This window comes from Mycosarcoma maydis, chromosome 3 (assembly GCF_000328475.2).
Source record: "Mycosarcoma maydis chromosome 3, whole genome shotgun sequence".
In the NCBI taxonomy this organism is placed as follows: Eukaryota; Fungi; Basidiomycota; class Ustilaginomycetes; order Ustilaginales; genus Mycosarcoma; species Mycosarcoma maydis.
In genome coordinates this window covers 826,622-848,484 of record NC_026480.1, presented here as the reverse complement: position 1 = coordinate 848,484, position 21,863 = coordinate 826,622, and the positions used below count along the sequence as shown (strand labels likewise).

General features: G+C 53.8%; 10 protein-coding genes across 10 annotated transcripts; 4 read left to right on the top strand and 6 right to left on the bottom strand.

Moving 5' to 3' along the window:
- Nucleotides 1–920: 920 nt before the first annotated feature.
- Nucleotides 921–2,759, bottom strand: UMAG_01711 (uncharacterized protein; the record flags this gene model as incomplete). The annotated part of the gene is made up of 1 exon (XM_011389383.1): nt 921–2,759. The coding sequence occupies one exon, from the start codon at nt 2,757–2,759 to the stop codon at nt 921–923; it is 1,839 nt and encodes a 612-aa protein (XP_011387685.1).
- A 1,375-nt stretch (nt 2,760–4,134) lies between these two features.
- Nucleotides 4,135–5,614, bottom strand: UMAG_01710 (uncharacterized protein; the record flags this gene model as incomplete). Its single annotated transcript, XM_011389382.1, has 2 exons — nt 4,135–4,599; nt 4,694–5,614. The coding sequence occupies 2 exons, from the start codon at nt 5,612–5,614 to the stop codon at nt 4,135–4,137; spliced, it is 1,386 nt and encodes a 461-aa protein (XP_011387684.1).
- A 452-nt stretch (nt 5,615–6,066) lies between these two features.
- On the top strand, nt 6,067–7,863 carry UMAG_01709 (uncharacterized protein; the record flags this gene model as incomplete). The annotated part of the gene is made up of 1 exon (XM_011389381.1): nt 6,067–7,863. One exon carries the CDS (start codon nt 6,067–6,069, stop codon nt 7,861–7,863), a length of 1,797 nt encoding a protein of 598 aa, XP_011387683.1.
- Nucleotides 7,864–8,009: 146 nt separating this feature from the next.
- Nucleotides 8,010–9,152, bottom strand: UMAG_01708 (putative homoserine dehydrogenase; the record flags this gene model as incomplete). Its single annotated transcript, XM_011389380.1, has 1 exon — nt 8,010–9,152. One exon carries the CDS (start codon nt 9,150–9,152, stop codon nt 8,010–8,012), a length of 1,143 nt encoding a protein of 380 aa, XP_011387682.1.
- Nucleotides 9,153–9,592: 440 nt separating this feature from the next.
- Nucleotides 9,593–10,580, top strand: UMAG_11363 (riboflavin synthase; the record flags this gene model as incomplete). The annotated part of the gene is made up of 2 exons (XM_011389722.1): nt 9,593–9,608; nt 9,712–10,580. 2 exons carry the CDS (start codon nt 9,593–9,595, stop codon nt 10,578–10,580), a joined length of 885 nt encoding a protein of 294 aa, XP_011388024.1.
- An 834-nt stretch (nt 10,581–11,414) lies between these two features.
- Nucleotides 11,415–11,840, top strand: UMAG_11362 (uncharacterized protein; the record flags this gene model as incomplete). Its single annotated transcript, XM_011389721.1, has 2 exons — nt 11,415–11,635; nt 11,720–11,840. The coding sequence occupies 2 exons, from the start codon at nt 11,415–11,417 to the stop codon at nt 11,838–11,840; spliced, it is 342 nt and encodes a 113-aa protein (XP_011388023.1).
- Nucleotides 11,841–11,908: 68 nt separating this feature from the next.
- UMAG_01706 (uncharacterized protein) lies at nt 11,909–12,955 on the bottom strand (the record flags this gene model as incomplete). The annotated part of the gene is made up of 1 exon (XM_011389379.1): nt 11,909–12,955. One exon carries the CDS (start codon nt 12,953–12,955, stop codon nt 11,909–11,911), a length of 1,047 nt encoding a protein of 348 aa, XP_011387681.1.
- Nucleotides 12,956–13,278: 323 nt separating this feature from the next.
- On the top strand, nt 13,279–15,219 carry UMAG_01705 (phosphatidylglycerophosphatase; the record flags this gene model as incomplete). The annotated part of the gene is made up of 1 exon (XM_011389378.1): nt 13,279–15,219. The coding sequence occupies one exon, from the start codon at nt 13,279–13,281 to the stop codon at nt 15,217–15,219; it is 1,941 nt and encodes a 646-aa protein (XP_011387680.1).
- Nucleotides 15,220–15,344: 125 nt separating this feature from the next.
- Nucleotides 15,345–17,234, bottom strand: UMAG_11361 (uncharacterized protein; the record flags this gene model as incomplete). Its single annotated transcript, XM_011389720.1, has 1 exon — nt 15,345–17,234. One exon carries the CDS (start codon nt 17,232–17,234, stop codon nt 15,345–15,347), a length of 1,890 nt encoding a protein of 629 aa, XP_011388022.1.
- Nucleotides 17,235–17,981: 747 nt separating this feature from the next.
- UMAG_11360 (uncharacterized protein) lies at nt 17,982–21,008 on the bottom strand (the record flags this gene model as incomplete). The annotated part of the gene is made up of 1 exon (XM_011389719.1): nt 17,982–21,008. One exon carries the CDS (start codon nt 21,006–21,008, stop codon nt 17,982–17,984), a length of 3,027 nt encoding a protein of 1,008 aa, XP_011388021.1.
- Nucleotides 21,009–21,863: the final 855 nt, after the last annotated feature.

The following is a 21,863-nucleotide window of genomic DNA, read 5'->3' as shown; positions in this document are numbered from 1 at the left end:
GACTGGAAGACGAAACTTACAATGCAGGAGTGAATGGTGTATAGGAACAATGATTCAGTGTCTCGATCTGTCCTACGAAGCTTGTATATATAGCTGAAGGCGGGTATGATCTTGCAACACAAGTTCCCGATCAAAGAAGACACGAGCATCTGCGAAATGTGCATGCACGGACCTGGACGGCGAATGATCGTGCGGCGTTATGACACTCTCCTGTACAATTCGGCGTCTCAGCGCAGTGTTCCGAACAAGCCAATCGAATCTGTGAATGATGGCATCACATGCTGAAAACAAGCAAAAACCTCCACTTGTCGTTGGGCCGATTTGCACGACGTTGGTTTGCTATTGCAGAAGATCGGCAAGCGAAGAATTGCCGATCCGCGGTGTGACCCAACTCATTCGCCGTGGACCAACCGTTCAACGGAGATAGAAGGCCAACTCAGCAGTCGCCAACTGAGAAGGCTCTCACCACTCACGACTCTTGCTTTTCGAGACCACCGTGTCACTTTGGTGAACGGCCAAACACAGCCAGCTTTAGATCCCTCGCGCCTCGCAGTCACTCGAACGCGCAAGCTCGACACACCATACCACGTCGATGAATCCATCTTCAGACCTCGCTTCAAGTCCTGTCTGAGAGTGGTAGCTATCAAATTCTCAGATTGCTTCTCGCCTCAAACTCTCAGCTACAAACGTAAAGCATTCGTGATTCACGATTCGTGATTTCTCAATCACGAATACGAAATCCTCACAAACCTGGACGCTGCCCATCTTGAATCGCGTCGTTGCAAACACCATCACTCTACGCAGCATCCCGCGTTAGATGCCTTGAGCCTTGAACACAGAGCGCATTGCGGCGTCGTACAATCAGGCAAGGTGACTTTTAGATTGATACGAAGCACTACAGTACGTCGCGATACTCGGTCTCAACTCTTCTGCGTCTTGGCTGCATCTTGACGGATCATGTGCGCCGCCTTCTCGCCAATGGCGTAGACCGTAGCCACAATGTGCGACGAGACGTGGATTGGGATGATCGAAGCATCAGCGACACGTACATTGCTCGTGCCGTAGACCTTCAACCTAGCATCCACCACGCCGCCCTTGTCGCGAGGCATCATGGAGCAGCTTCCGATTGGATGGTACTCTGTCACCGATTGATCCTTGGTAAACTCTCTAAAGTCGGCGTCCGAGCTATACTGCTCGGGGTTGGGATCCTGCCTGGCTACGGTGATCTGCTTGAGTGGCGAAGCGGACGTGATGGTCTCGCAATATTTGACCGCCTTGGCGAGGATTTCGAGATCGGCATCTACGCTGAAATAGTTGGCGTTGATCTTGGGTGGTTGCTTGGCGTCAGCGCTGGCAATGTGGATGCTGCCGCGCGAGAAGGGCTGCTGAAGACACGAGAGAATGCTGTAATATTCCTGTCCGTCGGCAGGAGGAGAAGCGGTTGCGAAAAATCCGGGTGCAAAGATGAACTCGGTAAAGGGACACTGCTCGTCGTCGAGGCGTGCGAGCTGCATCTTGACCGTCTCTTGGACACCTTTCGAGTACTTGGACCAGTCAACCTGCGCAACGTCGCTCTTGATCTTGGCAATCTCTTCAGCCGAAAGGTACTGCTTGAGAGGCACAAACGCGAAACCGGAAAAGGCAGAGGCAATGATTCCGCGATCCTCACCCTCAGCGTGGTATTGCTCCATGGCAGCTTTGGCAAAGTCGTCTTGTCGCATCTTGTCCCATGTGATGTAGCCAGGCTTGAGCTTGAACGAGCTGGTGCAGTAGATGTGGTCCTGCACGTTTTCACCTACGTCGAGCTCGATGCGCTGCTCAACGCCGGCAGCCTTGAGCACTTCTGCCTTGCCGATACCCGATAGCTCGAGCAGGTGAGGGCTGTTCACAGTGCCTCCGCTAACAACCACCTCCTTACGAGCCTTGACCGTATAGGTCTCACCGTCGACGACAAACTCGACTGCCGAAGCCACAAGGTCACCGCTGGCTGACTTTTGGTCGGCAAAGACAATCTTGGAAGCGTGTGCACCGGTAATCACTTTGAGATTGCTGCGGCTGGCGTTGGGAGCATAGTAGGCGTTGGCCGAATAGGAGCGCACGCTCTTCTTGGAGTCGACCGTCGCAGGCGAGACCCAGAATCCGCTGTTGCTACCACCAAGTCCGTCCGAGACGTTGAGAACGCCGAGGCTCTTGAGTGCATCGAACCACGGTTTCTGTGCCTCGGTATACCATTTGCTGTAAGATGTCTGCACAGGACCATCCTTGCCGTGCAGCTCGTCGTCGCACGTGGCGAGATTAGCTTTTTGCAGCTCGGTAGAGGGCTTGTCGAGCGTAGCACTCTTCCGAGAGAAAGAGGCGTAGTCGTCCCACGACCAGCCCTCGTTGCCAAGCTTGCCGATATCGTCGTACTCGGCCTTGTAGCCGCGTTGCCAGACGAGGAAGTTGAGTGCACTGCTACCACCGAGCACTTTGCCACGCGGCCAGATGTACTTGCGTCCATTCGAGTGCTGCTGCGGCTCAGTCTCGAGGCACCAATCGTAGTCCGGGTTCATGAGGGTTTGACCGATAAAGGCAGGGTAGTTGATCTTTGGATCTTCGGGACGCCAGAGACCCGCTTCGATGACACCGACAGAGACCGAAGCATCTTCCGAGAGTCGAGCGGCAACGGCGAGACCCGCTGTGCCGCCTCCAACAATCACATAGTCGAACTCGGTAAAGTCGTTGGCCTTGACGCCAGTTTCTGTGAAAGGAGTGGTCATCTTGAACAGGCTTGTAGGGTTTGATTTGGCGGAAACGTGGAATACAGTAAGCTAGAAGTGGTGGACAAGAGGAGGCGGAGGGAGTCGTTCCGGCTCAGGTCCAAGGGCAAGGGTGAAAAGAAAAGTTTAGGAGAGTGTTGAAGCGACAAGGACGACGATGCGCACAAGAAGCTTTATATTGGACGAGACCCTTGCTTGCACACGTTGACAAGCGTTTCGAGTGCGGGGAAGCTTGACATGGCAGGGCTAACTTGACGCTTTACTCACCTGTGACCATGTTGCACGAAACACACGGACCAACCACGAATGCTCGTCGTGTGTTGGTTGCTCTGGACATGCGCACAGACTAGATACCGTTTCTTCCACGACAACCGAGCAGATGGGCTTCATCTTGCCTTACATGCTGCGGTTTGCCTTGCAGTTGTACGCCCTAGCCGAAATTCAAGCAAGTTAGCGTCTGAAGCATGTACACTATGTTTGACGATTGTGCATGTGATTCGAGTGCCGCGCTTCTTTAATTTTTTTGCTTCCGTGATTGCCTTGGCGTGTGTCCACAGATCAGCATCTGCAATCACGAATGTATGTATCTTGTATGTAACCCTTGCGCCGAACCTTGACGCTTGTTGCTGGTCGAGACGCAACCCACTTGCTCGGAAACCAAAAAAGAAAACAAAAATCCATCAACCAACTTACCAAATTTACTCACTCTGTCACTTCATCTTCATAGATTGAACACAAAGCTGCACAACAACGACGCCTCAAAGCGAGCAACTGAGTAAGCCAGCCAGCAAGCCAGCCATTCCTCAGTCTCTGTTGCATGATCCTGCGCACAGATGCACCAACAGTCACACAGTCACAGTTCACGAGCATCAACCAATTCAGCCACCTGGCGCTGCGCGTTACTCTGTCGCACTAAACACAGCTTCCCAAAGTGGGTCTTATAATTAGGGGCTCAGAGGAAACGCCAAGTCCGTATACAAGCTCCGTCTGACAGCATTCGTGATTACCATCCTTGCCCAACAAGACAATCCCCTTATCCACAGGTGCACTTTCGAAAAGCTTGCAGCACATTGATACCATGATAAAGCCTTGACGTCTGACAGGCTGTGACTTGCCGCGATTCCCGGCTGTGTTCCGTTAGAACTCCGGCTACCCTCCTTTCATCTTTATTTTCAAATGAAATGCTCCGCTTCTCAGCCCCACAAAGCACTCGCGTGACTGCTCTCACGCCAGACGAGTCAGCAAGTCGGCGAGTCTCGTGACTTAGGTGCATCGATCCACGCATCCAACGTAAGTTATCTGCATGCTCACAAGGACTAGCAGAGACAATTTTCAAGACTTTTGACCAATGCCGATCCAAACGTGAACGAGCCGCTTATCCTTTCCGTTGAGCGTCGTACAGCAGCGCAGCGTCCATCAGCACTTGGGCTCCAATCGCGCAGTCTTCTGGCGACGAGTACTCTCTTGGATTATGCGAGATGCCATCCTTGCTAGGAATAAAGATCATGCTCGAAGGGCAAACCTTGCTTGTCGAACATGTGTCGTGTCCTGCCCCGCTGTAGATGTCTACTCCCTGCTCGGCACCGCAATTGACCTCCACCGCTTTACGCACGCTCGAGATGCAATCAGGATGAAACGTGATCGCCGGACTGTGGAATGTTTCGACCCAATCCACTTGACACCCCTTCTCGCTTTCTTGCGACGCTATCCGATGTGCAGCCGCCTCGATCTCACTGCAGAGCGCAGTCAGTCTGTCCGTCGAAGGATGCCTCACATCGAGCGTGAAAAGCACATGGCCTGCACAGGTATTGACGCTGCCTGGCGATAGACGTAGGATGCCCTGTCGTGATCAACCACCCATAGAAGACGTGTCAAAAGATGCGTCAGAATCCAAACAGGGAGGTTGTGGACTCTTTTCATCGCATAGTACTTACAGTGCTAGCGAGTCCTTTGTGCTCCTTGGCAATGCGATTACTCTCGACGATGATCTTTGACGCACACAGCATCGCATCTGACCGCGTCTCAAACGGCGTTGAACCAGTATGACACTCTCGACCGCGAAGGCTGATGTCGAACCACTTGTACGCTTGACCTCCTTGAACGATGCCCACCTTCTTACCGCTTGCTTCCAGAATCGGCCCCTGCTCGATATGCAGCTCAAAGTGTGCAGCTAGCGGTGTTGCCTCGTGGCTGCAGCGTGTTTCCCCCAAGAATCCAATTTTGGACAGCTCGGACTTCATCGTCAAGGCGCGATCCTTGACATCCTGCAGCATCCACGCCCTTTCAAGAGGTACGTCACCACACCATACGCCTGATCCTACGATCGACTGCGGAAAGCGCGCACCTTCCTCGTTGGTCCAGTTGACCAAAGCCACCGGAAACTCTGTCTCCACATTGTGATCGTTCAATGTACGCAGCGCCTCCAGGCCGGCCATGATACCAAGAATGCCATCGTACCTCCCACCGGTCGGCTGCGTGTCGAGATGGCTTCCCATAGCAGTCGGATGCCCGGATCGCTTGGCTTGCTTCACCATGAACATGTTGCCCATCTCGTCCACAGTCACTGAGCAACCCAACTTCGTCGCTTCGTCCGCCAACCAGCGTCGAACACTAGCATCATTCTCGTCTAGCGTGAGCCGAGCCATCCCTGTTTCGAATGAGCCAGGGCCATATCGGTGCGCTGAGCCCCATTCGCATGTATCGTGAAGCGTCTTCATCATACGCTCCGCATTGATTTTCAGTGTTCCGGGTGTGTACCAACGAATAGCCATGCTCGCACCGTGTCGCGCCAGGGCGCGAGCCGAGGCAAAGTCCCTCGAGGCTGCGCGAGCGGCCAAGAGAGGTCTGAACAGCATTTCTTGATGTCTCGATCCTTGAAGCTGCAAGATAGAGGCGTTGATGGTGGCTCAGACTTGTGAGTCTCGAGTGCGCGATCGGTTGATTAGTGAGCCCCCTCAACCTTGGTCCTTGAGCGTGCGAAGACCACATTGAGTCACACCTTTCAAGACGCCGACTAAATTGCCGCTGTGAGCGTGCGCCACACGCCACGCGCCACTCACGACTCTGTGCTTCGTGCTTCGTGCTCCACGCTTTTTAGGTTGAGATGTTAGAGTGTTCCCCACATGGCCTCCCGGTTCCCGAACAAAAATTTTGGAATCTGGTCCATTTCTCCACTCTGTCACTCGCGACTTTTTCTTCTGGCTATGAGAAACATTCACGATTCACCAATTCACGATTGGATCTTGATTCTTGCTCCTATCAGTACCATTCACCATCCACTCAACAGCCTCAGCTGCAGTTCATCGCTATGGGAACAAAGGCTGTATGGAAGCAGAAGAGGGTATCTCCTTCGTCTCAAGCCTCTTCACGATCCGTTTCAGAAGCCACGTCCAGTCGGTCAACTATCGAGGACGAACAAGCAACCACCACCGAGAACTCGGTTCGAGACGACGCTTCAACTACTCACTCTGATGCTGAGCAGAGTGAAGCCGACGACAGCGAAGCGGGGCGCAAAGCTGAGGCTCAAAGCGGCGATCAGAATTCTCAGAGATCAGCCGTCGACACAGCAAAAGCACGAACAAAGCTTCATCATGTCGCCAAAACACTTCGGGCAACCGCTAAGAAGACCAAAGCGTTCGAAGTACAGAAACTCGTCAAGAAGCTCAAAGGGCTTCAGAAAAAGCCTTCGTTGGCAGATCAGGCTGAACTTGTGCAAAACGAGCTGACAGCGCTCAAGTCAATCGATATCAACCTGCTTGCCAGTCGTGCACTGATCACTAAGATGGTCAAAGCTAGGCTCTTGCCTCGATCAGCCGAGTTGGCGAGCGCGGACCAAGAGGAATACGTGTATCTACAAATGGTGAGAGAGGAAGAGTTGCTTGGAGAAGGTGTTCTTTTCGAGCGTGCTTCGAGAGAAGCAGACAGAGCAGCCGAGAGGGTAAAAGCAAAAATCACTTCGTCTAAGATGTTGGCTGATCAAGTAGGCAAGTTTGTTGAAGACTTGAAGAAACTCGCAGGCATCGAATCTAGCGTCAAGAAAGAAGCTGAGGTGGATGGTAAGGGCAAAGCCAAGGCGAAGCTAGAGGATGACCAAGAGGACGAGGAGCAACGAGAATGGTCCGGATCCGAAGACGAATCCGATTTGGAAGATGACGCGCCTCGTCGATGGCCACTCTTCGATAATAATCACGAGGACCAGGAAGAGCAAGCAGATGAGGAGGAACTTATGAGGATAGGACGAGAAAAGATGAAGGCGCTCGGAGATCTGTCACAGTGGGACGACATGATTGGATCTGAATCTGGCGATGAGTCTGGGCTTGTAGACGATCCAGGACTGCCAAACCGCAAGCGCAAGGCGGGAGCGGAGTCAGATGTATCTAGTGATGATGCGTCAAGCGACGAAGAGGAAACTGACGACTCTGCATCAGAGAGTGACGATCAGCAAGACTCCGGCTCGGATTCAGAATCGGAATCCGATGCATCTTCCAGCGCCGAGCCTCGCCGCAAACGAAAAGCCACATCATCAGCCTCAAAGCCTTCAAAGAAAACCAAATCCTCTTCTTCAACATTCCTCCCTTCCCTTTCCACAGGCTTTATCGCTGGTCGATCTGACGATGAGTGGTCGGACGCAGAAGCAGACCTTGCCGATCGCGATCTATCCGAGCTTCGATCCGGGACCAAAAAAGAACGCAAGAATCGTATGGGCCAACGCGCACGCAAAGCGCTCTACGAGAAGAAATACGGTTCCAACGCCAATCACATCAAGATGCGCGAGAAAAAGAAAGTAGCCAAGCTGGAATGTGTCGCACCGACGAGTAGTGGAGCAAGACAGAGACCACCAGCTTTCCAGGCTCCAGCCAAGAGCGACGGTGGTTGGGGTGGCGCTGTGGCGCCATTGCCGAAGCAGCCCAAGCGTCCATTTGTGCCGAGGCCGGAACGATCAGCTTTCCCGGTCGAGAGCAGGAATAGTGCAAGAGAGACGAAACCAGCACCAGCACCGGCGGCCAAGTCGCAAGAAATGCACCCATCGTGGATCGCAAAACAGAAGCAGAAGGAACTTATGGCCCAGGTCAAGCCTCAAGGCAAGAAGGTCGTCTTTGATTGAAACAGTCACGAATCCACACTTACTCACTGCTTAAAACATTGTTGCAGCCCAGTATAGTGCTCTCTTTAGGGAATCAGGGCCTGTCATTTGAATCGTGTGAGGGTGTAGCGTTATCAAGCGTACCCATTGGCACAATACATGATGCTCTACGAACGACGCTCGGCAATCTTGATGAGGTCGGCAACAACACCCATCGCCGTAACATCAGCACCAGCACCGGAGCCTTGGACCAACAGTGGACGGGCCGAGTACCTCTTTGTGTGGAAGGCGATGATGTTGTCCGAACCGCTGAGCGACGATGCGAACGGATGGGTAGCTGGGTATGTTTCCAATGATGCCTTGATCTCCTTCTTCTGGACATCGATCACACCGACGTAGCGCAGCACCGATCCTGCATCGAAGGCTTCCTTGTTCAGCTTATCGTAGTCAACGTCGAACTCCGGAAGGCGCTTGACATATTCTTCGCCCGAAGCAACATCGGCTAGCGGTGGCGGGGTCAATGAGTGCGTGGGCACGCTCAGGTATCCCTGAGGAAGAGCATCTTTCAGCTCAGGCACCAGCCTGGAGAGGATGGCGAGTTTACGAGCGACGTCCGATCCCGACAAGTCATCGTTCGGGTGGGGCTCCGTGTAACCATTCTCCTTGGCAAACTTGACAATGTCCGAAAACTTCTTATCTCCACCCTTGGGAGTTGAGAATTCGTTAAAGATGTATGAAAGCGTTCCCGAAAAGACACCCTCAATCTTTGTGATCTCGTCGCCGGTGTTGACCAGATCGCTGAGCGTAGAGATGATGGGCAAACCAGCACCCACCGTCGACTCCTGGTACACCAGTGCACCATTGGAGCCAACCAGGTCGTTCGTCTTGTACTTGAGGATATCTTGGTACAGCTCAATAGGTCCCGAAAAAGCTTTCTTGTTAGGAGTGACAACGCTCAGACCAGCAGCAAGAAAATGAGGGTAGAAAGCGGCCACCGTTTCGTCCGATGTGTTATCGACTACGGCGGTATGGCGTCCCGAGTCGCGAGTGATCTTTTGAAGCTCGAGAACGAGATCGGGAAGAGCAAGAGCCGAAGTAGCGCTGTTGGCAAGCAGAGTCTTCCAGTCAGCAGAGCCGGTGAGAGAGATGGGAGAGGTGGGCGTGCTGAGAAGTGTCTTTTTGCTGTTTTGAAGCGCTACAATGTGCAGTTTCGACGCGAGAGAAGAAACGGTGGTAAGCTGCTGGATGACCGAAGTGCCTACGAGGCCGACGCCGATGATGGCTACGTTGATTCCCTGAGTTGCTGACATGATACTAGAAGTGCTGAGATCGTTGATGTTGGCAACAGTTGGTGGAAGGCGGAGCGTGTGAAAATCACGAATGTGGTGTGCTTGCTCCTCTTTCTTCTTCTTCCGAGTCACTTTCTCAAATCACGAACGAAGAAGAGCATGTATGATGTGCTTTCTGCCTGAAAACGCACAAGCCAAGAACGACAGACGGAATTTCACCGAAAGATTCCTTCTTATCGCACGAGACTAGAATCACAATGTGGAGTTTTAAGACCCTGAGCAAAGTCCGTTCTAAAAGCCGGCTGTTCAACGATCATGAATCCGATTGGAAGCCGCGGTCGCCTGACCTAAGCTTGTCCTTCTACTTCTCACCTTCGACCATCATCCCCTTGGAGGCATAAGTAAACGAACGGGACAGAGAATATTCCAAGCTAGCTTTGCCTTACTCAAGTCTTGCAGCAATGTTCACAGGAATCGGTAGGTCTGAATGAACCGCAGCAAAGCATGCTAGGAATTCTCGCTTTCGCTGACATAACTCCTCACCTTCACTCGTCTTACGTCTTTTGCTGGCGCATCAAAGTCGAGCTTCTGGCTCCTATCATTGATATCTCGCCTCAAGATGCATCGAAGTCAGGAGGAGGAGGCTATTCGATGACCATCGGTAAATCTGCCGCCATCCTCAAGGACTGTCATATCGGAGATAGCATCGCCGTCAACGGCACGTGTCTTACCGTCACAGAATTTGACGCTTCGGAATCCAACGACGGTGGATACTTCAAAATAGGTGTGGCACCTGAAACACTCAAGAAGACCAATTTGGGAGATCTCAAAGTGGGTGATGCGGTCAACTGTGAACGTGCAATGGATGCACACACTCGCTTTGGCGGACACTTTGTCCAGGGTCACGTTGACACTACGGCCCTTATCCGATCGGTCGTACCCAATGGGAATGCGCTCACGATCACCTTGAGGCTGCAGTATAAGCCTGACTCTCTGCCTCTGCCATCCACTCTCTCGCCATACCTGATTCCCAAAGGCTACGTGACCCTCGACGGCGCCTCTTTGACATTGATCGAGGTATCACCCGCGACAGGCGGTCTGCTGCCTTCCAACTCAACAGCGGGCGATATCCGACAAGATGCGCAGACGCCCAAGAAGGAAATTGTCGAGTTCAACGTGATGCTCATCGCGCATACGCAGGAGGTGATTGGACTGAGCAAAAAGAAGCCTGGGGACACGGTGAATGTGGAACTCGACATGGTGGGCAAGTACGTACACCGCGCTGTGCTGGGCTCGCTCGAACGGGATGCAGAGGAGCATGCTGACGCTGTCAACAGCCTTGATGCCGGAAGAGAGGCAGTCGGGCATGCGGTGGGTCCTGCTTCGTCCCAGGCTCTCGAAGGTATGGTCGAGAGGATAGTTCGAAAGGTGCTTAGCGAGCAAAAGTAGGCCTGACATGCTCAGATCCAAGCAGTCCATCACCATTCAATTTTATCGCAGCTGCGTGATCGACACCATTGACTACGTAGAAGTTTAGTACAATGTTTGTTGCGCGACGCCTCACTCTACGTTGGCTCGTTTGAAGAGGGCTCAGGGGTCCCTCAAGTCGCGCCACAACGCGGGAGAATCGAGTAGTGCCTTTGTAGCGGAGTGCTTTGTGTTTATCATGGATGTGACAGAAAGTGGGCATCTGGTGTGCGCACGGATTTATGCTGAAAATCTTGGGAGTGCACTGAGTAATATCAGGAAGCGTGCCATGTGGGTGCCGCCAAGTATGTTGCACTGAGTTACAGGCTATGATGGTGTCCTTGATGTTTCGTGGCCTGCTTTCTCGCTTGAACGAGCACTAGCGTCAGAGGAGTCGAGCGCCGAAACACCACAAGAAGTGTCAACGTGGGTTGATGTCAAAGCGACGAAATCACTTCTCTCCATTAGCCTTGCTTTACAGTTAAGCATCCTGCTTCTGGTGGACAGTGGATTGGCTGGAAACAGGGGTGTCAATGAAATGAGTAGCTGTCAAAATGTGACGACCTCTCATTGGTGATATGCGCCAAGAGAACGAGTCCCCACAAAGCCCACTTCCACAGGTCAATAAGTGGTAGTCGACGTTGTTCATCTTCTTGACGTGATTTGAAGGAACAAGGAGCTCGGTTGCTACTCTTTCAATATGAACAATGCCTGCATTCCCAAAAGATATAAAGTGACTCGAGATATACAGCCAAGGAACCACAATTGGCCACTTCTGTCATTTTCTAGTGTTTTCTGTCGCCCCTTGCACTCAGAATGCAGACTTCTACCTTTACCGTGCTTCTGCTTGCGAGTGTCGCTGCTCTGCAGGTCGCCGCTTCAGCCCCGCGTTGTGATCTTCAGTATGACGGCAAGGCGGGTCTCAAATCCACCTCGGGCTGCCCTGCGTACCCCGTCGAGAACCATTGGACTCACTGCTGCATCGTGCCCATGTCGCACTTCGACGCTTTTCACCCCAAGCCAGGCAACTATACGGGGTATGTAAGCTAAGCGTACGTTACTACTTTATCGGGCGGATGCCTTGTTCTGACACATGCACCAAACTCTGGCTCTGATAACAGCGTTTGTGCGGTTGACCCAATGCTTGGCCCGGATACGCTCGACATCTGCAAGCCGCTTAAAGAGCGTGGGGAGCAGTCGGATTCTCAGGATCCCATCGAGTCCGACTGGACGCTTCCCTGATATGTCTCTCGTCTCCTCACACGAATTCGTTCCGTGAATGAATCACAATGTGACTGCTTTGGCAATGATCACAAAACCTCGCCCATGTGGTTCAGCATTTGTTTCGCCCGTTGTCTGCGCAACTCTACGGCTTGGGGATCCGTACCGGCCGGAAGCCCTGCTGCTTCGGCCGCTTCCTCTTTTTGCTCCGACTCGAGAGCCAAGTTAGCAAATGAAACTGATTTTTTCCGTTCACCTTCGGCTGTTGCACCGTCGATACTCTGTTCATTTGTGCTTATCGCTTTGTCGACCTCGTCTTCTGTCGAAGGTTGTGGTGGCGATATTGAGACGACAGGTGCATTGATTGCCTCCTTGAGTGACTCGATCAGCCTCTGACGAGCACCGCCCATCACACTAGTCAGATACGCACTCACGACAGGCACAAAGTCGTTCGGGACAAAGTTTTCTCCGTCCTCGGCTGTCTCTGCGTCCTCCGCTGCGCCTTCTGTAGCCGAAGAGCTTTCGACTTGCTTTCGGGCAAGAGATGCGTCGTAGTCGGACGGCGGTACTGAGAGCGCATTGCGTAAAAGCCAGTTCTGCTTCGCCTTGTTGAACTTCCATTGCGACTTGTCCTTGACGTAGACTTGAGCGTATTGGATCGCCTGCTTGGCCTGATCGCTCAATCGCAGATCAGTGTTTGGATCGGGACCGATCTGATGCGGAGCCAGACTCACTGGTATCGCTGCGTTTGTTGTTGCAAGGGTGTTTGTGGACGGAGCTGTGGGCTTGCCAGCGTTGTCTTTGGTCTTGTTCTTTTGAGTACGTTTTCGCTTCCTCTTGCGCTTCCCGTCCAGCTCGGCTTCTTCTCCATCTTTGTCCGAGTCAGAATCAGAATCCGAATCAGAATCCGAGTCCGAGTCAGGTGTCGACTTTTTCGGTGTTACCTTTGGCTCTGCGGCCAGTGCAACTTTGACGTTGAACTTTTCTTCGTCGTCGCTCGTGTCGTCGCTGCTGCTGTCTTCAACTTCGGTGGTACGCTTCTTGTTCCTCATCCGTTTCCTAGTTCGTTTGGGCTTGTTGTCCTTGGTCGCCGAGCCTGATGTTCCAGATTGTCTGGTCGTAGCTGCTGCAGACATGCTTGCGCTTTTTGGTCTGTAATGCTCTTTGAACGTATAGTAAGCTAAGGCAATGAAGAAAGGTTTCGTGAAGCCTGCACCCTGATTTTGCCGTCAAATCTTCTGACAATGCACAAAGAAATCTCGGACCAAAAAAAACACAGAAAAACAATCGTGAATCTGTGAATTGTGAATTGTGAATGTTCCAATTTTTGTGGAGCCAAAAAGGAACAAAGCCGATTCCCGAGAGTGGAAAGCAACGTTCAACCATCCAGTTCATTCCAATCACGTACAACTCAGCTCTATCCAGTGACAGTTGCAAAGCTGATTACAGAGAAGACATCATGGGCAACCTCTCCGGAGTCGTGGCCGTTCTTGCGGTCATGGTTCGCCCGTCTTTGGTGGTGCCTCACGTCCAAGTCCCCGACATTCGCCACCTCGACTGGGAAGCGCTCCATGCCAACGGCGTGCGCTACCTCGTATTTGACAAGGACAACTGCCTCACAGCGCCACACTCGGACGTGCTCGAGCCGTCTATCTCAGAAGCATGGCAGCGCTGTCAGCGTGTCTTTGGTCGCGAGAACATCCTCATCGTCAGCAATTCGAGCGGCTCTTCCGACGATCCCTCCGGTTTGGGTGCTGAATCACTCAGCCGCGCTCTCAACGTCCCCGTCCTCTGTCATAAGCACAAGAAACCTGCGCTAGGATGCGCCACGGAAGCTCTCGAGTACTTTGTTGCTCTCTCACATGACCGTGAGACAACTCTGGCCCACGCACAGCAGATGCCACCTGGTTCCGCCTCGATCGAAGCCGGATCTAGTCGCCAAAGCAAGAAGTACTTGCGCGAAAGGCGCAGAATCATCAAAACTCAGATTCCAGTGGATCAGGGATCCCACGGGAGTATCTTGCTGGTCGGCGATCGTATCATGACCGACATCGTGGTGGCGCACCGTATGAACGACGAGCTCTGGCGGAGAAGGAAAAAGCTTGGACTTGGCACAGCGCAGCCTGATGCATCGACTTCGAGACCTTCACCACAATGTATTTCGGTGCTGACAACAGGGATATGGGCGTACGAAGGCCGTCTTAACGCCATGATGCGACGGCTCGAGAGGCGAGCGACATCGTTTTTGATCGGCAAGGCTTTTCAGCCCGGAGCACCTGGTCTGCTTTCTTTCAACAAGTCTGCATCGCACACAGGCATCGAATGGCAAAAAATTGCTACTGTTCGCGTCGCAGATTCTAAAGCGCTGATGACGAGTCCTGCCGAGACCGACGAAGCTCGATTCGCGTACACGCGAGACCATCTACCAGCAACGTCACCGATCGAGCCGACACTCGGCGCCATTCTCATTGCGACCATCGTGCGACCTTTACCGCCTCGTTTCGCGTCGGTCGTCACACGAATGCTGAACAGCAGGCCTCTTGTATGGTTCTCGACAAATTTGCGCGATGGCTGGAACGTGATGATCCGGGGACTTGATTTCGGCGTTCGTCAGACAGGCATTCAGGCGCACTCTCATCGTAGCAGAGTGATTGCGCATTTGGCTCAAGCTTCGACATCCACTTGTTCGCATCATGCGACCGCTCCATCGACGCGCTCTGGGATCGAGCTCGACGAGGTAGCGCCAAGGAGCAGAGCAGAGATCAAAAAGCACGAAAGTGCAGCATCACTCGCGGATTACATCGAGTCACGGATTCCACGCATCTCGACCACTTGGCTGCCAGCAATGAATGGTGCTGCGCAACAACTGCGTAACCGTCTCAGCAACGCAACAGCGCCAGCGATTTCAGCACAGTCGCTCCTCGCTCGGACTTGCGCGCGCAAATCCACGTGTGCAACAAACGCAACAGTCGAACGACGAACATTTTGCAGTGCAGCCAGGCGACAACAGCAGATGCCTCGCAACGTAGGTCGCGGTGGACGGCCTCGCGTGCCCATGCGTAATTGGATCGCCGCGTTTTCCGCACTCGTCATTGTACCCGGTAGCTACTACCTCGGTATGCGACTGCATGATCTCAAGGATACCAAGGCGATCGATCTGAACCAACCACTTGCCCCGACCCGAGCGGCTCCCTTATTGGATCACGAGCAGCATCGGTTGCGCGATGCAGAGCTCATCCGTGAAGCCGCGCACCCAGATGCGTCCAGAGCGTTGCTCAAGGCGTCAGCGGATAGGAAGAGCGAGTTGGAATTGACTCTGTTCCATCTCGTGCGCGAGCGAGACGATATTCTGGACAAACTCAAACGCGTTCAGCAGCGAACGGTCGATGCATCGTCGTAGCGCTTGTCCCACCACTGCATCCTCGACCCAAGCTTCGTCGTCATCTACTCTGCTTTCAGCCGAACCCAACCCACTGCGTCAACCCAACTGTCTCGCCTCCGAATCGAATGCATCTGGTATTCCGACTACAAGACAATCTCTTCAATTGTCTCCTTGTTCGTGCCCAACTTTGGCAACCTCACGTATATATCGGTAGAGTGACCGTCCAAACTTCGGAAACTCAAGCTCCCGCCAAAGAAGTCGCAGTACACTTTGGCCATGGGCAATCCGAGGCCTGTCTCGACGTGGACTGTGTGCAGAGCGGCGGGGCCTGTTCCCTCCATGGCGAGCGGTTTGCGGTTCGAAGTGGAAGGCTTGGCTACTTGTTCTGTGACGGTCCCTTTGAATTTTCCGATCGACTTGAGCGCGTCGAATCGATCTCGTGTGCCGAGGCCTGCAGAGTTGAGGTCTGCTGCAGCGCTTGTTGTGGCCGAAGAGCAGGAAGCATGTGGGGCGGTGGAGGAAAGCCCATAGTTGGCAGACGCGGTCGAGTCCTGTGAAGCACCTCTGAGGCGCGCTTCAATCTCGAGACGCTTGCGTACATTGCTAAACGAACACAGAGCATCGATGAGTGGATCAGAGTAGCCTTGCGTGCTAGTGGTAGATGTACCAACCGTGCCGAACTCGTTCGGAGGTGTCGATCCGCCTGTTCCGCCAGCCGAACCAACGCCTCCACGTGCAGACCACGTGCGCGACGAGGGCAGCGAGTCTTGTGCCCATGGTTCAGCGTAGAACGATGAGACGTCGACTTGCATCGTTCCTGCCATGGTGTCGTCGGACAGTGTCACTGGGATCGTCTCATCGTCGCGGTGTAGTAGGCGCGCTCGAGATCCACGCGGCGGATAGCCACCAATGTGACCTGTGTCAGGGAAAGGGATGGGATACTGCGCATCCATTTGCAGACTTGGCTCAGCAGCCACATTGTTTGCTACCCCTCCCGCTGCACCACTGGCAAACATCGGTGTCGCAGCAGTCGGCTTCATCGCCGCCGCTGCTCCAGAACGCGAAGGCGACGACAGCTGAGTCATCAAATCCGGCAGCCCACCGCCTGAATCGCTGATCCTGATGATCAAATCTTCCTCTGGCGGCCCTTCGACAATTGTCACCCTCACCACACCCGTCTGCTGCTCTGGAGCGTGCTTCCTGATGGTCGCGCGAATCGCGTTCTTGAGCAACTCGAAAACAATGTACTCCAGATGCTCTGGAATGTACGCAAACCTCGCCTTCAAGTCACCATCCACCTTGACCTCTGGTATCCGATGCTTCCCCACCCCCTGTACATTGGTAAACATCTGTGTCAGAAGCTTGATGCCCTTGTTGACCACGCTTGCTACGCTGAGCCGAGTGTAAATAATGCCAACATGGTCACCGACTTCGTCCGTACTAGCGTGCGATTCCGAGTCTTCTTCACCCTCGGTTCTGCGTACAGGCTCGTTGAAGAAATGGAATGGATCGTCCAATGCCTCGCTCAAGGCGATATGTTGTTCAGCGAGCACGCGTCTGGATATGCGACTTCTCAGCATGCGCTCCATGAACTTATCCAGCTGCTTTGCTCCAAGATGGTGCGAACTTTCCACGATGCCGATGGTCAGGCTTGGAATGATGGTCAGATGATCATCCAGCAAGCGCCTCAGCAAATTGCAGAACCTTTCGTTATCGTCCATTGTCTTGATGTGCGGGAACCGACGGAACGTCTCGAAAGCGGACCAGTATTTTTGATAGACGTCTTCGAGGTGCTGGTTTGTCATGACCACAAACGGAAGTGCTTGGAGATCACGAATACGGTGCGCGATTCGAACTGGCAGTTCGGTGCGAACGTAGTTGGCGGATTTGAGGATCTTCTCTCGATCTCGACCGAGGGTGCGACCAAAGAAGATGAGCTGACGAAGCGTCATGCGTGTAGCCGGCTTGGCTGCCCATTGTTCAAGCACCTTGTTCAGGTAAAAGTGGCGCCCAAGGTCTGCTTCCGAATCCATGCCGAGTCGCGTCGGAGTGACAAGAGAGCTTAGCAGTCGTACATCCGAACGTGGACGCTGGCTCTGCCTGAAGCAAGACAATTGACTGGGTTCAAACGCTGACACGGAGAGTACTCTGCCTTTTCCAGAGATGGCGTGGTACGAGTAAGAGCGCCGGGCCGACAACGCGGCCGATCGGCTTGCATATTCGCCCTGTTGGGCTGGTGGAGAGGTACGAGTAGCAGCAGCAGTGACCGACGCCGAAGCTCGAATCGCTATGGAGCGTGCCTCGGCTCTGAGGCAAACGACCCCCGTCATCGTGCACGATGCGCTGTCTGCACGACGTGTGAAAATTAACAAGATGGACGTGAAGACGAGGTGAGCGCTGCTTCGCCAGACCACGATGGGCAACGACAAAAGCCGAATTCGGTCGGATATCGGATTCGTGCATTTTGTTGTAGCGCACGGGCACATGGCAGCAGATGACGTCGAGCATTTTTGGGCTGTCCCCCGCGTTGTATTAGTGCCCCTCATTCGAGATTGAGCCACTTGTTTATACAGCTCGAGAACATCCTTAGCCACTCACGACTGCCACACATGCGCAGTTGGTTACATCCGAAAGAACAAGATGTTGAGCACAAATGCTCAAATGCAAGATACAGAGTAGAATACAGCAACAAGAAACAAAGGGCAGATTGACGTGCTTGAAGACGAGTTCCAGTAGCAGAAGCCGGGTATATGAACGGAACAGCGAATCACTGAAGCTGCTCACGCTGCCAAAGCAGCATGCTGATCAGCAAAGTAGGTCGGCTCAGGCTCAGCTTCACCTACGAGCTCCCAGTTGCTGCTGCCTGAACGAGCCAACGTGGGAGCAGCATCGGCGTCAAGATCGACTTCGTCGTCCAGTCCAGCGCCTGCGATGCGTAGGCCGTCCTTCCACCCTCTGACGCGCGCGGTTTTGTCGTGGCCGTGGTCCGCAACTTCGCCCGCCTGGTTGACGATATCGTCCGAGGAAGAAACGCTGCGAATCGACGAGATGCCCAAATCCCGTGCCGCATCGCCAAGCCGAGACTTGCCCTGTGAAGAAGCTGCTGCCAAGTTGGCGAGGCACGCCTCGAGCGACATGGACGGTGCACGTCTTGCCCTTCTTACCGGCTCTGCAGTTCTCGTCATTTGCGGGATTCCCGGATGGATGAGCGTTGTAATGTCAGTATGGTTCGAGCTGCTCGCCGAGACGCAAGAGACGTCACGGTGAGCATGTGAAGGCTGTCCTGCCACTGGCCAACGCGGAGGACCCATCTCGCCCCACTTGCTCGCTCGGCCTGGCGAAATGCCTGCAGCCGCGTCTTTGGTAGAAGCGACACCCCCAACGACGGTGGCGTTGCGTGGAACTTTGGCTACGATCGAAGGACGAGGTCGAAAGCTCTCTCGCTGCGCCTTGACCGTCCTAGCGGCTAGACCGGCCGAAGCGGTGGTTGTGACGCTGCGCGCTCCATAGACCGAGGCGTATCCTGGCACAGAGGGAGGTGCGCCAAATGGTCTGGACACAAGATGAGGAGATGGACCGGGGATGCGGGATGGGCTGCTGGTGCCGGCAGCATACGAGGCGGTGCTCACTGTTCTGTAGGCACCCGCCATTGATGATGCAGGTCGTGAGATGCTGCCCGCGCCTCCGCCGTACTGCGCTTTGGGTGCTGCGGACATCGGGGCACGAGCCGAGGCAATTCTCGATATGGACGCTGGTGCAGCGGCTTGCCTCACCGATGGCGTTCTTGTGGAGGGTGCTGCAACAGTGGCTGGTGCTGCTGCGATCCGTGGCTTTTTAATGGTACCTTGATGAGGAGTCATTGATCGCATCGGCGTTGCTGTTACGCCTCGATTTGATGTTGTTGAGGGTGCCAGCGGACCGCGCCTCGCACTTGCTGGTGCGCTGACAGGTGGCGCTGGGGTCTGTGCGCCAGAAGTTGTTCTTGTTCTCTTTCGATTTGCGTTCTCCTTGGACCCCTCCACCTGTTCCAAGAGCTCGTCAAGGTAGCGGACACCGTTGATGGTAAAGGGTTCGCCGTGCTCCTCCTCCCATGCTGGGATGACCTTGAGTAGCTCTGCCTCGATCTTGGGCTTCTGGACCTTGACGCGCTTGCGCATCTTTTCTTCGCGCAAAAGACGACCCGGATCGCCGCGGTTGGATCGACCGAGGAGACGCGAACCATCGGAAGCTGACTCGTCGAGCTGTCTTGCCTCATCAAGGAGCTCTTTGTATCGGCCGATGACTTTGAGAACGGGCGCCTTGACACGAACCTGTTCGGTAAGCAGGTCGATCATCTGCTCGTGCGAAGCCAGGATGTCATCTGTAGGAAGCGGCTCGTCGAGGTTGGGGTCGGCATCTGCAGAAACGTCGATGAAGAATGGGGGGAACGAGGCTTGGCGCTCGTGATCGGTGAGGAAGAGCGAGTCCCAGAGCGTGGCGATGCGTTCCCTTGTCTTGGTAATGAAGAGCGACATGTGCTGCGCTTTGAGCTGCTTCATTTTGTCGAGTTCGGCCTGATAGGCTTGAATGACATCCATGGTGCTGCCTCTGTGGTCCATGACGAAAGCATCCATCTCTTCCTCTGGCACATCAAATTTGGCCCAGAGCTCGCTGAGCTCATCATAGAGTTCTTGGATGAGCATCTCGCGACGCTGCTTCTCTGCCTCGAGCCATTGCAATTTGGTCGCTGCTCGCGCCAGATTGGCTTCGGTGGGTTCTAGGAGGTGCGAAGGAGGAAGGGGTTCTGAAGCGGTCTTGCTTGCTGATGAGAGCTGCAATGCGAGGTCACCGCTGTCCCTAACTGGCTGACCTCCGAGGGATGCGCGAGTGGGTGTTTGCTCGAGCAGATCGTCAATGGCTCGGCTGTCGCTGCGAGATGAAGCTGCGTCTCGACGTTGGGGCTGCTCTGTGCTGATGAATTCGCCGATGAAAGTGCGTGTCTCTTGATCGTGCATGGGTTCGAGCTGCAAATGAGAGAGGATAGCGCGATCAAATTCGAGCGTACCTCCACCACAATCCGCTTGGTCACCGGCCTGGTCGGGTTGGAAGACGTGCTCATCGCAAGGGGCTACTGGCTGTGCAGGCTCAAAGTTGAGTTCGGACCAAAGCTGTACAATCTCGAGCAAGCTTGTTTGGAGTCGTTCTGCTCTGGCGTTAACTTCTTTGGAACATCGGATGATTTCAGCTTCGAAAAGCGCGATGCGTGGTTGAGAGACGTCACGGAACGTGACTGACGGAACAGCTTCAGTGTTTACTGAATCTTGCGAGCCGTCTCGGGGTACTTTGACAAAGGAACCGAGGAGCGGAACGTAGGTCTGGAGCTTTGCAGAGAGTCGATCAAGCTGAGCTTCTTTGGCGGAGTAAGTTGCTTTCAGACGCGTCTGGTCGATCTGTAGTTGTGCTCTGCGTTGTAACAGAGGCTTCGAGTCGGGGGAAGATGGCTCTGAGGTGGAGGAAGGCGTCGATGCAGCCGAGACCATTCTTTTCCCAATTGCATTTTGCAAGGATGGACTCGAGACGAGCGACTTGTCTCCGAGCGCTCTCTTGATGTCTGCATTGTCAGCTTCGATTTGAGAGCATTCCGCACAGAGATTGTGTGCCTCTCGCTCTACCCTTCCGATCTGATCGTCGACTGCTGTTTTGAGCGCTTGATGAAGGGCATCGAGCGCCGCTTGGAGCGCTTCGGCTGGATGACCGATCTGTGAGTGCAACTGGACCAGCTTTTGTGTCGAGTCGGAGAGCAATGTCGTCAAAGCCACCGCGTCCATGATGCTATGTGTTGGATGCTGCGTGCACCGTGGGATGATTGGAGCGAATAGTGTGATGGTTGTTGAGTGGTTGGCTAGATACAATACGTGAGTCGCAACGTGGTCCTGACGGCAATGCAGTGGTCCTCTTGGGCAAGCCGAGTTTCTCTACGGAATGGTATCAGATAGGATTGCAGTGATGAAGGTGGTCCGCGATATCGGAATATAGGATGCACTGTAGGTTGATGATCCAATGCTAAGTGGGGCAAAGTAGGTGGCTAGGACAAGAGATATGGTGGCAGTGAGTGGAGGAAACAAAGCGGGGCGCTGAATCGTGAATGGTTGTTTCAGCCGTATCAACTTCCACTCACGACTGTCCGCCCGATTCACAGACAACGAACAGCTGCGCTTTGGCCGTCGTTTGTAGCGTGTCGCCAGCATGCGTTGCAAAATTGCAAATCTAAGAAATAAATAAAAAAAAATCGTCTGTGGTCCGTTCACGATTTCTGAGATTAATACACCGCCCACGTAACGCGTTGGGTGCGGATACGGTCACGTGCTTCACGAATCTTGAATCCGTATTTTCCACGTTCTGGCTGCGCGCCGAGCAGAGCACAGAGAGATGCAGCTCGAAAGAACCGACGTGCGAGGCGCAGGGTTCTGTGACGAGCTGTGAGTGTGAGGATGTGTGTGTGCGTCTCTTTGGCACTCGTGACTCGTGACTGTGGCAAAGCGTTGCAGGTTGGCGTTGGGTTTATTTGAGTGCTGTTTGGAAAGGACAAAGCGTGTTTGTTGGTTTGCTTTTCGGCGCTCCCGCCTTCTTACCGTGTTGCTCTTTACACTTCGCGTACAGAACCATCGATAGCTCAACACGCA